Raw genomic sequence first — 14,287 nt, forward strand, 5'->3', positions numbered from 1 at the left:
GCTAGTGTAGTGTGCGCACTGTCTTGTACCCTTTGTTCATTCAGATATCTTCATTCAGATATCTTTCCCCAACATAGAAAAACTATCATCAGTCATTATAATGGTTGTAGAGTATTTAACTGTTATGGATATATAAAAATTTTAACTAACTGGTACTCTATTAATGTGTGTTTAGATTATGTTCCAATCTATTGCTGTTATCAACAATAATGAATCTTGAATTTTAATGAATTGCCACGTATGAGTGGCACTTGGAATATGTACATACCTTGTTTTGTTGCACTCTGCTTAATTTGATTCACAGATAACTGGTTTTTTTGCAAGTTGAAGGTTTGTGGCAGCCCTGCGTTGAGCAGGTCTGTTGGTGCTCAACAGAATTTGCTCATTTCATGTCTCTTTGTCATGTTTTGGTAATTCTCATAATGTTTCACACTTTTTCATTATTATTACATTTGTTGTGATCTGTGATCAGTGATCTGTGATGTTACTGCTACAACTCACTGAAGGCTCAAATGATGGTTAGCACTTTTTAGCAAGAAAGCATTTTTAAATTAAGGTATATACTTTTTTATACATAATATTATTGCACACTTAATAGATTATAGTATAGTATAAACATAACTTTTATATGCAGTGGGAAACCAAAAAATTCATGTGTCTTTATTGCAATATTTGCTTTATTGCTGTGATCTGGACCTGAATCTGCAATATCTGAGGTATACCTGTGCAAGGATTTTTGTATATTGTACAGGTATCCTGGGAGTAGAATTGCTAGATCAAAGAGTCTTAGGTTTATCATTTCGATAGTGCCAAATTTTCTCTGTAGAAGTTGAGCCAATTTACAATATTGCCAGCCATATAAGAGAGGACCTGTTTCCCTACATCTTTGTCAATGCATTGTTTTATAAATTTTTAAAATTATGATAATTTTCAAACCTACAGAGAAGTAGAAGGAATAGTATAATGAACTGCCCTTACCCATCACCAGCTTCAATAATTATCAATATATCATCAGTATTCTTTCATCTATACCTCCACACTCTTTACCCATTGCTAGTTATCTTTTTTTTATAGCTTTATTGAGGCATAATTTCCATGTCATTAAGTTCATGCAGTTTAAGTATAATTAAATGATTTATAGTAAATTTATAAAGTTGTGCAGCCGTCACCACAATCCAGTGTTACTACATTTTCTCCACCTCTAAAATATCCCTCATGCTTACTTTCAGACAATTCCCAGCCCAAGGCAACTACTGATCTGTTTTCTATCTTAATAGAGCTGCTATACCTAGACATTTAATGTAAACAATATGTCACAACATGTAGGCTTTTACATATGAGTACTTTCATTTAGAGTAATGTTTTTGAGGTTCATTCATGTTTTAGCACTTATCAGTAGCTCATTCATTTTTGTGCTGGATAGTAATCCATTGTATGGATATAGTAAATTTTGTTTTTACAATCATCAATTGATGGATATATGGATTGTTTGCAATTTTTTGACTATGAACATTTGTGTACAAGTGGGCAAATGTTTTTATTTCTCTTGAGTAGATACCTAGGGATGGAATTGCTAGATGCTATGATAAGTTTATGTTTAACTTCGGTTTAACATAGAACTGCCAAACTGTTTCCAAAGTGACTACACCATTTAAAATTCTAACCAGCTATCTAGAAAGGTTTCAGTGTCTCCATATGTTCACTAACACTTGTGATTATTTGTCTTTTTCATGATAGCTATTCCAGTAGTTGTGTAGTGGTGTCTTATTTTGGTTTAAATTTGCACTTCCTCAGTGCTGTTGATGGCAAATATCCTTTCATGTACCTATTTGCTATTGCGTATCTTCTTTGGTAAAATGTCTATTCAAATCTTTGCCCATTTTTAAATTGGCTTGTTTGCCTTCTTATTAAGTTGTAAGAGTTATTTATATATTCTGGTTGCACATTCTTTGTCAGATCTATGATTCGTGAATACTTTTACCTATTCTGTGGCTTGTCTTTTCATTTTCTTATTGGTGTCTTTTGAAATCTATTGCTGATTTTAAGAAACTTGATTGTAATTTTCCTTGTGTAATATCTCTCACATTTCTTACTCTTAAGCTTCTTGGAATTTTGGATTTGTACTTTTTTACCAAATTTGGGAAATTCTCTTAAGAATTTTTTTAGGAAAAAAAAGGAAGTAAGGTGGAAACTTATGGAGGTCTTTCACAGGATTATCATAAATTATATCCTACATTGCTTATTTGTCAGAATTTTCAGAATTCACTATTTAGCCAACTGATAAGAAAGCTAAGAAAAAACATGTATCTATAGATATTTCACAAGAATATGTAGAAATTTCCTTTCTTAAAATGAATTAAATATTACAAATAAATTTTATTTTCAATTGTAAAAAAAAAAGAATTTTTTTAGAAATCACCATTATGTTTTTTTAAAGGACACCACTTGAAGGGAATCCATAGTTGACCTGCACCTGACTGATTGTTCTGTTCATTTTTTTCAGTCTTTCTTTGTGTGTGTTTTGTTTTACTAATGCTATACCTTGTTTTCACTGATTTTATCTTCTGCAGAGTCTAATCTGACATTAATCCCATACAATGTATTTCTCATCTCAGACATTGTATTTTTTTATTTATAAAAGTTTTAATTGGGTCTTTTATGTCTTCCATTTCTCTGCTTAACCTGATTATTCTTTACCTTAGGAGTTGGCAGACTGTGGCCCATGGGGTCAAATGCTGTCCATGGCTGTTTCTGTTTTTTTTGTTTGTTTGTTTGTTTTAATATGGCTCCCAAGCTAAGACTGGTCTTTATATTTTTAAACAATGGTGTTAAAAAAAAAAATGTGAGAGAGACTTAATGTGGCCCAGAAAGCCTAAAATATTATCTGGCAACCCAGGCTCCACCCTCTACACAATGTAACAGTGGAGGAATTTGAAGCCAGTGGTGCACTGAAGGTCATGATAGCAACAACCCACATGATAGCAATAACACAAACTCACTTAACTCACGAGTAGATTTATTTAAATGCTCAACAGTAAAGGCTAGCAGAAGAAAAGGCTTGTCTGTTTCCAGGCACCAATTTTATTAACATCTGTTTATACTTTCATATATCATAAAGTCCAGCTTTCAGTTAAAAATTATAGACATATAAAAAAGAGCAAGAAAAAAATGCACTATTAAGAGACAGAGCAGTTTGTAGAATCAAATTTAGATATAAAGATCTAGTGGGAAAAGTGGATAACATGGTTGAACATATTGAGAATTTCAGCAGAGAGCTGGGACACTTTTTAAGAAAGATTCAAATGGAAATGCTGGAAATAAAAAATATAGTAACAGATGAAGAATGCCTCTGATGTGCTCATCAGTAGAGTCAACACAACACAATTGAGGAAAGAATGAATGAACTCAAATACAGGTCAGAAGAAATTACCCAAACTAAATGACAAAGAGAAAAAGAGAAGAAAACAGAACAGAGCATCTAAGAGCTTTGGGAAAATATGAAATTGTATAACATATGTCTGTTAGAATCCCAGAAAGAGAAGAAAGATGAGGCAGAAGAAGTGCAAAATAGTAGCCATGAATTTTTCAAATATAATGAAAGACGTTAAACCACAGGTCTAAGAAACTCAGAACAAGAAACAGAATAATTTCAAACTCTCTCTCAGACTACCACCTAGGTCCCCTAGATGCATCACATTCAAACTCAAAAAATCACAGAGAAAATCTTGAAGGCCACCAGAGAACAAAGACATTACCTAATTTAGAAAGCTACAGCAGGCATCTCAGAAACTATGCAAGCCAGAACACAGTCAAGTGACATCTTTAAAGTGGTGAAAGAACAATTCTTTCAACTATCAATTCGAGAGGGAGAAATAAAGATGTTTTCGGGGAAGCAAAAACTGCAAGACTTATTCCCAGAAGACCTGAACTACAAAAAAAAGTAGCACAAGTATGATGCCAGACAGAAAATCTACTTAAAGAAATGAAGAGATCTGAAAATGGTACAAGCTTGAAGATACAGTTGACCCGTGAATGATGGAGGGGTTAGGGGCACCAACCTCCCACACAGTCAAAAATGCATGTAGAACTTTACAGTCAGGTTTCCATTTCTGCAATTCTGCATCCATGGATTCAGCCAACCACAGATTGCATAGTACTTTAATACATATTTATTGAAAGAAATCTGCGTACAAGTGGACCTTCACAGTTCAAATCTATGTTGTTTAAGGGCCAACTGTAAATATAAAATTGAATTTAAAAAATTTTTAGTCACTGTGAAACATAACTGTCTAATGCAGGGGTTGGCAAACTTTTTTTTTTTTTTTTAAAGGCCAGATACTTTAGCTTTGCAGATCAGAGAGTAACTACTCAACTCTGCTCTTGTAGCACCAAGGTAGCCATAGACAACATAAATGAATGCATGTGGCTGTGTTCCAGTAAAACTTTTATGGAAACTGGCAGCCAGCCTATGGGTTATATTTTCTAAGTGCTGAGATTAAAGCAAAAATTGTAGTGAAGTATTGTTTGTAGCATGTAAAATTTAAATGAATGACAAAAAGAGCACAAGGATTATTATATTATACCTAAAGCAGCATAATATCATTTGAAGGTAGGCTAGGACTTATATATATAGTAAACACTAGAGTAATCACTAAAAACATTGAATACAGATGGATATATTAAGCGAAAATGGAGATAAAATGGAATCATAAAATCACTCAATCCAAAAGAAGGTGGAAGAAGCATCAAATGGAGCAATGAACAGAGAATAAATCCATAGTAGGTTTCAATCCAAGCAATATATGTAAATTGCCTAAACCTATTAAAAAAGACAAATTGGTTGGATAGAAAAGCAAGTTCCAACATATATATCCATACCCCTATGCCCTTTTTTAGATAAACAGGTACACTTCTACACTCTGCTTTTTTCACTTAATATTATATCTTGGAGATCACTCCATAGTGATACAGAGATAGTCCAAATTTCTTTTTACATCTTACAGTATTGTGTAGATGTACCATAGTTCATTCAACATGCCTTCTAATGATAAGTATTTGGATTGCTTCCATTCTTTTCCTATTACAAATAGTGCTATGAGTAATATCCATTGGCATACATCTTTTTGTATGTTTGCCAGTACATTTTTGGGGTAGGCTCCTAGAATCTGTGTCAAAGGATGAATAGATATGTAATTTTGCTAAGTAGTCTCAAAGTTCCCTTTATACAGCTTGTACCATTTTGCATTCTCACCCATAAAATAAAGCTTTACCTCCGACCTCACCACAGTTTTGTGTTGTCAAACTTGATTTTTTGCTATGCTAATAGAAGAGAAATGGCACATCAGTGTGGTTTTAATTTGTATTTTTCTTATTGTGAGTGAAGGTGAACACCCTTTTGCATATCCTTAAAGACCATTTTGTTTCATTTTCCACGAGCTACCTGTTTATATTATCTCAAGCCCATTTTCTATAAGTTAGTTGGACTTTTTCTTCTCAGTTTTCATAAACTCTTTATGTATTAGGGATATTAACCCCTTCCTCTGATATTAGTTACAAATGTATATGTTTTCATTTATGTTTTGCTTTCCTTATGGCATTTATATTTTTAGACGTTTTAAAATGTAATTAAAATTTATCAGTGTTCTGTTGCTTCTGACCATGAGCCATAGTTAAGAAAAAGTTCTCTATAACCAAGTTATATGTGATTACTTCTGATATTTGTAGTGTTTAATTTTTTATATTTAGGTTTTTTATCCATTTTGAATTTTTTCTTATGTTTGGAAGTTGGAGTAAATCAATTTTGTCTTTTAATATTGGGCTATCTGATATGGAGTAAACATTTCCCCTGATTTGAGATGCTGTTTTTGTCATATACTCATTTTTCACATGCAGTTGTCCTGTTTTTGGATTTTCCATTTGATTTCATTAGGCTATTTGTTGATGTGTCAGTATAATGCCAGTTGAATAATAAAGGCTTTACAAGATGTTTTAATATTGGCAAGTTCCTTTTCATTGCTCATGCTATTTCATGGTTTTCCTAGATATTAACGTTGTAATCAACTTTCTACTTTCAGAAAAACTTGAGGGTATGTAAATTTATAAATTAGGAGAATTTAATACTTAACTTACTGAAGTATATATTTTATATGCTTTTTATCTTCCTCCAGTTCAAAAACACTAGAACACTAAGGCTGAAGCTTCTCCTTCCAACTTTAATGTTACTGATGCAATGTATTTTTGCTATGACTTTTAAAGCCCAGATGAAATTATTATTATTGCTTCATACTGTCAAATGTTTTAGCCTATATGCTTACTAATTTGCATCTTAGGCTCTTCTTGCTAATTTAATTTCCTGTGTCTTTGTAAACAGTCTTTATTATTCTCTGGTTTATATATTGTTCTTTGTATTTGGCATTTTATAGCTTACTGTGATTAGCTAGGTATAGATTTATTTTTATTAATCATTATTGAGATTTCCTGGGCTTCCTGTACCTGAGGATTGGTATCTTTCATCAGTTACGAAAAATTCTTACCCAGTTTTTGTCTTAGCTTCATTCTCTCATTCTTTTTTTTTTTTGAAGTATGATTAGGCATGTTAGACTTGTACACTCCATTCCTCATGTCTTTAACTCTTGCTTGTATTTTCCATTTCTTTGTCTCTCTGTATTACGCTTTATTTTTTTACAGATCTTTCAGTTTACCAGTTCTTTCTTCAGCTGTGTCTAATCTGCAATTAAATATGTTCATTGGCTTTTAATTTCATTGATTTTACTTTTTATTTCTATAAGTTTTTTGACTGCTATTGTTTTTTATCATTTTAATATTTCTTTATTCCTTAATATTATCCTCATTTTATATTCTGGGTCTGGTTTAAATATATAAAGTCTTCATGGACTTTCTGTTGCTTCTTGCTCATGGTGTTGTGTTTCCTTATATACTGTGGTTTTTATTGTCATCATCATTATTATTTACATTGTGAATTTGTATTTTCTTGGAATAAGTTTATTTGCAAAAATTGGGGCCTGAATTTGAAGTGGATATTCAGAAAGGATCTACATTTGTTCTGGCAGGGACCTGGAGATATTACTAGTCCAGGACCAATTTTAGCTAAATTCTTGGCTTGAGAATTTTTGGACCACGTACATAATATGAATTCAGGTGACAACCTATATGAGAGGATTTTAAAACTAGATTTTTTTTTTTTTCTTTTCCAGGGTAGTTCAAAGTGCAACCAGGCAGTTTTCCTTAACAGTCTTAGAAATGTGGTGAAGTTGTTGGGAGGAGCATATCGGTATAGCTGTTTGAAGTTTTAGTCAAGGCAAAAGCCAGCTATTTTATCCAGCATTTTACTTGTTTTCAGAGGGTGAATCACTAAGGGTACTAGTCTGTCGTACTTTAGAGAAAATAATGTACAGTTTATCAGTATATAGTTGAAAAAAAAAACTATGAACCTCTTCTTTCCTCACTAAAGACATTACTGAAGAAAGTATTTTGAAGATAAATGCATTGGAATGCTTGAGTATGACAAAGTAAACGCTCTTTGTTAAGATTAAGTAGTGCTGGGACTTCCCTGGTGGTCCAGTGGTTAAGACTCCACACTTCCACTGCAGCGGGTGCGGGTTCGTTCCCTGGTCAGGGAACTAAGATCCCACATGCTGCATGGGTGTGGCCAAAGGGAAAAAAAAAAAAAAAAGATTAAGTACTGCTGAGTTTGAAACATCTATATGATCAAAGATTTAGAGTTAGTAAGTGTAGAAGAAATTGTTAAAAATGAGTGTTTAAAGTGTGGGCAATAACATTTTATTCTATTCTTATTTAATTCATGTAGAACAGACCTAATTTTCTTTGGCTTAAATTGGTAAGTGGATTTCTTATATTTGGATAGTTAAGCATCATAATTTAGTGGAATTTTCCTATAGCAGATAAATGCACAAATCCACATTCTTGTATTTTAGTGTGAAAATTACTTATCTGCTTCAGAGACCCAAAAAAGAAAAATAATTCTGGTCATAATTACCAATCTATTTATGTGTGCCTTTGTATTTTAAGAAGTCTGGTACCTTATTACCACTTGTAATATATGTGAAGTCTGGTAAACACTTGTAATATATGGTCTGAATTCCAAGCAACCCAAGGATAGAATATAGTTTGTTTCATAAATGGAAACTTTAGTGATATTCTAGTTATTTAAACTTACATAGCTAATAGGAATATACTGATTGATGAAAGTCAAATAAAAATGACGGTAAAAGGTATAATTTTTTAAATTCAGAGGGATTGCCATCTATAATATACTTGTCCCACTGCAAATAATTTATGTTTTTATATAAATCATTTTACCTGGGTATTTCTATTTTGAGTAATTATTTCAATTTAGGTGAATGAACTGTAGGTAACCCATAATTTGGACTAATATTAATTATAATTGGTTAATGTACAGACTATGACATATTAAGCATTATACTAAAGATCTATTTTATTATACAAATGTTAAACACTATATGAAACATATTCAACATTAAAAACCAATATAACATTATACAATAATAAATTTTTGGAAAGAAACATTTTGATGAATTTAGTTAGATATCTTAAAAAATCTTCATAATTTAAGTGAGGAAAAATTGGTGTCTTACATATCAGCAAAATTGACATATGCAGAGCTGAGAAGAACAAATCTATGAAGACCTCAGGTTTCTTCTTAGATTGTTGAAGGAAACTTTGATGGCAATGTTAATAATAGAAGTAGTAGTACTATATTATTATTAGCATGCACCTGTAGCACCCCCAGGGGTTGTTTTAAGTGCTTTACAAGAAGTAGCTACAATTATTGTTCCTGTTTTATAAGTAAAGAAACCGAGGCACAGAGATATTAAGTGACTTGCCCAGGGTCACATATCAAGGAAATGGTGGAGCTGAGATTGAAACCCAGTGTGGCTGTACACCATGGGTGAGTAAAGGGCCAGATAGCAAGTATTTTTAGGCTTAACTCATAAGGTCTCTGTTGCCACTACTCAGTTCTGTTATCTAGTGTGAAAGCAACCATAGTCAATATGTAAATATATGGGTGTGGTTCTCTTTGAATAATAATGTACTTACTGACAGTAATATTTAAATTTCATGTAATTTTTACCTGTTAGGAAATATTATTCTCTTGGGTTTTTTGTTTTGTTTTGTTTTGGGGTTTTTTGTTTGTTTGTTTTTGTCTTTGTTTTTTAACAATTTAAATATGGCTAACTATTCTTATCTCATGTATTATACAACAACTGCTATATATATTTTGGGGTCCTACCTTGTTCTACTGTGGATTCATTTACCCTGCACCTTGTAGAGTTTGCCTCCTTGAGGGCTAGACAATTTGATCTCTAAACATTTAGTTGATCCTTTACACTAGGCAATAGGAAATTCAACAGGTCTGAGACAAGAAGTTTCTACTTCTACATATACTCTAGGTTTTTCCCTTAGTGATTTCACTACTATGTAAATACTTATTGACTTTCCTGAATCTTACCCTCAGGCAGAGGTAGCTAGACCATATTGTTTTATCATTATTTACTCTACTTATTTTGCATGTAGTTTTTCTCATTTTAATGTCATTATAATGGACTTGGGCCTTGTTATTGAGGTAGCTGATAGTGAGGCATATACAGATCTCTTGTAATGTTGGCTCCCCTTTCATGTTCACATAATACAGACATAATTCTGCATATTTAGATTATCTACAAGGTCATATTAATCTGCACATTCATCTCTAAATTTACTGCCATAGCATATTTTATTTCTACTAAAAGCTTTGTATTTCTTCCTCCTTCAATAGAATAAGTGGTCTACCAGTCAGTACTATCTACTCAATGTAATGATGCAATTTCTACCCTATTCTACCTAGTACAAAGTTAACACCTCCTTGTTTCAACATGTTATAATAGTGATAGATGCAAAGTACAGTACTATGATAGTACAGAAGAATCACCTATATATTAGTCTGGAGAGAAGGAAGGGAGTTTTTAGGCTAAGTTCCTAGGTGGAATCGTATAAATAGGTCTTGAGGAAGCAACAGATCCAAACACCTTTTAGCACACAGGAGTTTTAGGCTATGTAGGGAAGTTTGCTGCAATTTGAGCATGGAATTTGGTAATAGCTATGTGTGTAAAAGTAGTTTTGGATCAGAAATAAAGGTTCTTATGTCAAAATAAGGAATCTGAATTTCCTCCTCTTCATCAGTGATCTCAAATACCTAAATAAAATAGGATGGGAATATAAGTAATAAATAAGTCAAGTAGGCAGTGTGCTGGGGAAATGGGAGGTGGATGGAGACTGGCAAATTGGAAAAGAGGTCCATGCCTTGACTAAAGGCAGTAGCTGCTCAGCTTATTTTGCAATGGAGAGATGAAAGCCCTGTGTTACAGGGGTTCCTCTTTATCAAGAGCTCAGAGAAATCTACATTTAATCTGAAATACCACAGTTTTTAAATATTGGAAACTAAAATATCTTAAAATAATATTTTATCTATATAAAACAAATGTGTCAGCTGAAGGTCTTTGCTTTAGATGGTAAAATCTACACAGCAAGTGGTAAGTCTGTAAGTAGATCATTCTGTGTTTTAGGAAGATAACAATGGCAGCCATGTTGAACATGGATTTTAGGTAAATGTGGAATAGCAAGACAAGAGATAGGGTCTATTAGAAGTTTAAAGATGAGATAGATGTGAATTAATGTTTTATTAATAGGGATAGAGAAGATTCCAGAAGTACATTGATGGTGCTATTTTATACTTACTTATTGATGGTAAAATAAATACATAATGGTTGATAATGAAAAATAATTCTTTTCATCCCTGACCCCTAGTTTCTGTTTCCCCTATGTAAAGGCAACTGTTTTTACCAGTTTGTTGCATATCCCTGTAGTAGTCTGGCAATATGCATTGGTGTACATGTGCCTTCTACTCTCTCCCTTCCTTTACACCAGTGATAATGTAATGAATAGATTTCTCCATCTTTGTTTAACAATACATGCCTGGAATTTTTCCCTTATCTATTCATATAGATGTAAATATATTCTCACTGATATTCTCATTAATATTTGTATTATATTTCACTTCATGGGTATATTATAATTAATTTAACCAGTCCCCTGTGGTAGACATTTAGTATGTTTCCATTGTTTTACTGCTACAAACCATCTGTGGATGCATATCCATATATATGTGTGTCTTTGAACTTTATATGTGTATTATTTGGAGGATTAAATTCTTATAAATGGAAATGGTAAGTCTAATGGTATGTGTGCGTTTAAAATTTTTTTGACTATTACTATGTTGCCTTTAAAAGTAGTACCACTTATCATCCCTCCAACTAGATAGCAGAGCCTATTTCTGTACTTCAGAGCCATCATGGGATATATCAACATTTTTATTTTTGTAAATATGATAGGAGAGATGACATTTCATCTTTATAATTTCACTTATTTAATTATAGTAGAGAATCTTTTCATATTTGAAAAAAAATCCCTTGCGTTTCTTTTCTGTGAAGTAGTCTTCTCTCCCAGTTTTCTACTAGGTTGTTAACTGGTTTTTTTAAAAACAAAAATTACTTGTATAAGCTTTTTAATTAAGGAAATCAGCAAAGATTCTCAGTGTATCATTTTGCTTTTGACTGCTTTTATGTGGTTTTGTTCTGTTGACATTTAAAAATTTTAAGTCAAATTTATAAATATATCAATTTATGGAGTATGGTTACTATACTGTATTTAGAAGGGTCTTTGCAATTATTGTGTAATACCTAGGTCTTTTATATAATTTTAAAATTCTCAGTTATATTCTGCATTTGCATTTGTATTTAAAAATTTGTCTTTATTAGTGATTTGCTTTGATTAAAGGCAAAAAGTAAAAAGACAAGAAATAACACATGTTGGCAAGGATGTAGAGAAAAGGGAACCTTTGTACACTGTTAGTGGGAATGTAAATTGGTGCAGACAGTCTGGAGGTTCCTCAAGAAATTAAAATTGGAACTATCATATGATCCAGCAATTCCACTTCAGTATTTATCCAAAGAAAATGAAAACACTAACTCAAAAAGACATATGCACCCCATGTTTATTGCAGCATTATTTACAAGAGCTGAGATGTGGAAACAACCTAAGTGTGTCCATCAGTGGATTAGTGAATAAAGAGGATGTGGTATATATACACAATCAAACATTATTCAGCCATTAAAAAATGCAGTATTGCCATTTGTGACAGCGTGGATGAACCTTAAGGGCATTATGCTAAGTGAAATAAGTCAGATAAAGACAAATACTGTATGAGCTCACCTATATGTTGAATTTTAAGACCAAAAAAACCCAAGAAAACCCCAAAATACCAAGCTCATAGATACAGAAAGCAGATGAGTGGTTGCCAGAGGTGGGGGGTGGGGAGTAGGCAGAATGCACGAAGGGAGAAAAGGTACAGACTTACAGTTATAAAATAAATAAATCATGGGGATGTATTAATAATACACAGTATGGTGACTATAGTTAATAATACTATGTTGCATATTTGAAAGTTGCTAAGAGAATAAATCTTAAAAGTTCTCATCACAAGAAAAAAATTGCAACTGTGTATGGTGATGGATGTTAACTAGACTTACTGTGATCATTTCACAATATATACAAATGTTGAATCATTATGTTGTACACCTGAAACTAATATATTGTTGTATGTCAATTATGGCTCAAAAAAAGGCACCAGAAGTGTTTAAAAAATACAACTTCAGGTATTCCTAGTTGAGTCTTCTAGGTTAATAAAATTTAAAATTTTTCAGGGATTCATCATTTGTGATACTTTAGGATTACTAAATAATTTTTAATAGTTTTCCATGCTCATGATTAGGAAATAAGTTATATTTCTTCCTGTGTGAACTCATGAATTGTTAAAGGCACATAAAGTACTTAGTAACAGTATTTTCCAAATAATTTATTTAAAAAGGAGGAACCACAGAGTTTGGACAACTTATCATAAGTGGGATAATCAAGGTAAGCCTAGGGTTTGAGGACCATGTGTCATTTATTAGGTATAAAATTGGTGATATTGCTATAATATAAATGTTGGCTAAGACTTTCATTGTGCCTCTTATATTTTTGGGTCAATTTTACCACCCCTTGTATCTCTTTGAAAAAAACTCAGAATTTGAGTTTTCTCTGGGGTCCATTGTTTTGGGGTGAAGCTGGACTGTGTGCCCATTTTGAATCATTGTTATATGTATAGCCACATTTTTGCCACCTGGTATACCACTGCATTTTTTCCCCCACTGTGAACACTGGTAGACATAAGTAATATAATTGTTCATTCTACAGGTATAGAATTTCAGTATATTTCTTTTTATTCTAATTTTACCGAAAACATAACATGAATCCTAAGTGATCAATATAATTTTTCAAAGCCAACTATTTTAAAACTAAATATCTGATATTATGTAACTGTTATCTCTTGAGACTTTTAAATTGGGGCAAAAATTCAGAGAAGCAATGCAAGTTATCATTCACTTATTCTTTGTAGGAGTTTCTTTGAGTTGCTGCTGTTCTTTGGAAGAGATGAGTTTTATGAAGAGCCCTTAAAGGATATTCTTGGATCATTCCAGGTAAAACAGTTTACTACTTACATTTTGTCTACATTTAAAACATGCCTTTATTCTCCCCCTAAAAATAGTATATTGATTATTTATTGATTATAAGCTTTTATATTTACTAAGGTGGCAATGCTTAAGATTCTGTTATGTTGGCAAAAAAGAAAGTTCTTAAAATTAATCTTTAGCTGTACTTCTAAGCAATTCATACAGAGGATTTTAATTCCACATTTGCTAGACTAGAGCCTGCTGCCACCACCCTTATAGATTCCCAAGCGTATCCTGGACATATACTTGCTTTTTACTGCTAAAGGCTTTTATTCCAAAGCCCCATGTAGAACTCAGCCCTGGAAAAAGGACTCTTTTTGCCTAGACTAGAAGCAGGCTGTTTGTTCCATGCCACTTTTTCCTTTGGTTGTTTCCTGATTTTCCCATCTGTTTTCTTAATAGCCTTCCCAAGATAGGAGGCAGATTTTTTTTTTTTTTTTTTTTTTGCACATGCTCTATGAGTGAAGAGTAAATCCAGAAGGGAATGACAAAAGATCTAAGACCTCACCTGTAGATACAAGAACATTTGATGTTTTTACCATTTTGTTGGGAAGCAATACGTAGTACCATGGCTCACTAATGGGTCCTTGGCAGTCTCTCATTGCCCTTTTTTGGGGTGGAATAAAGATGTACTTTGA

At 32.5% G+C, this 14,287-nt stretch overlaps 1 protein-coding gene across 5 annotated transcripts in view; it reads left to right on the plus strand.

Moving 5' to 3' along the window:
- Positions 1 to 14,287, plus strand: part of ZNF654 (zinc finger protein 654) — a 91,399-nt gene that overhangs the window by 45,632 nt on the left and 31,480 nt on the right. For all 5 annotated transcript variants that reach the window (XM_082392420.1, XM_082392419.1, XM_082392417.1 and 2 more), the window contains exon 3: positions 13,535 to 13,616. In XM_082392420.1, the coding sequence (XP_082248546.1) occupies positions 13,535 to 13,616 (82 nt within the window). The remainder of the gene's footprint in view (positions 1 to 13,534; positions 13,617 to 14,287) is intronic.

This window comes from Balaenoptera borealis (genome assembly GCF_965194805.1).
Source record: "Balaenoptera borealis genome assembly, chromosome: 5".
Lineage (NCBI taxonomy): Eukaryota > Metazoa > Chordata > Mammalia > Artiodactyla > Balaenopteridae > Balaenoptera > Balaenoptera borealis.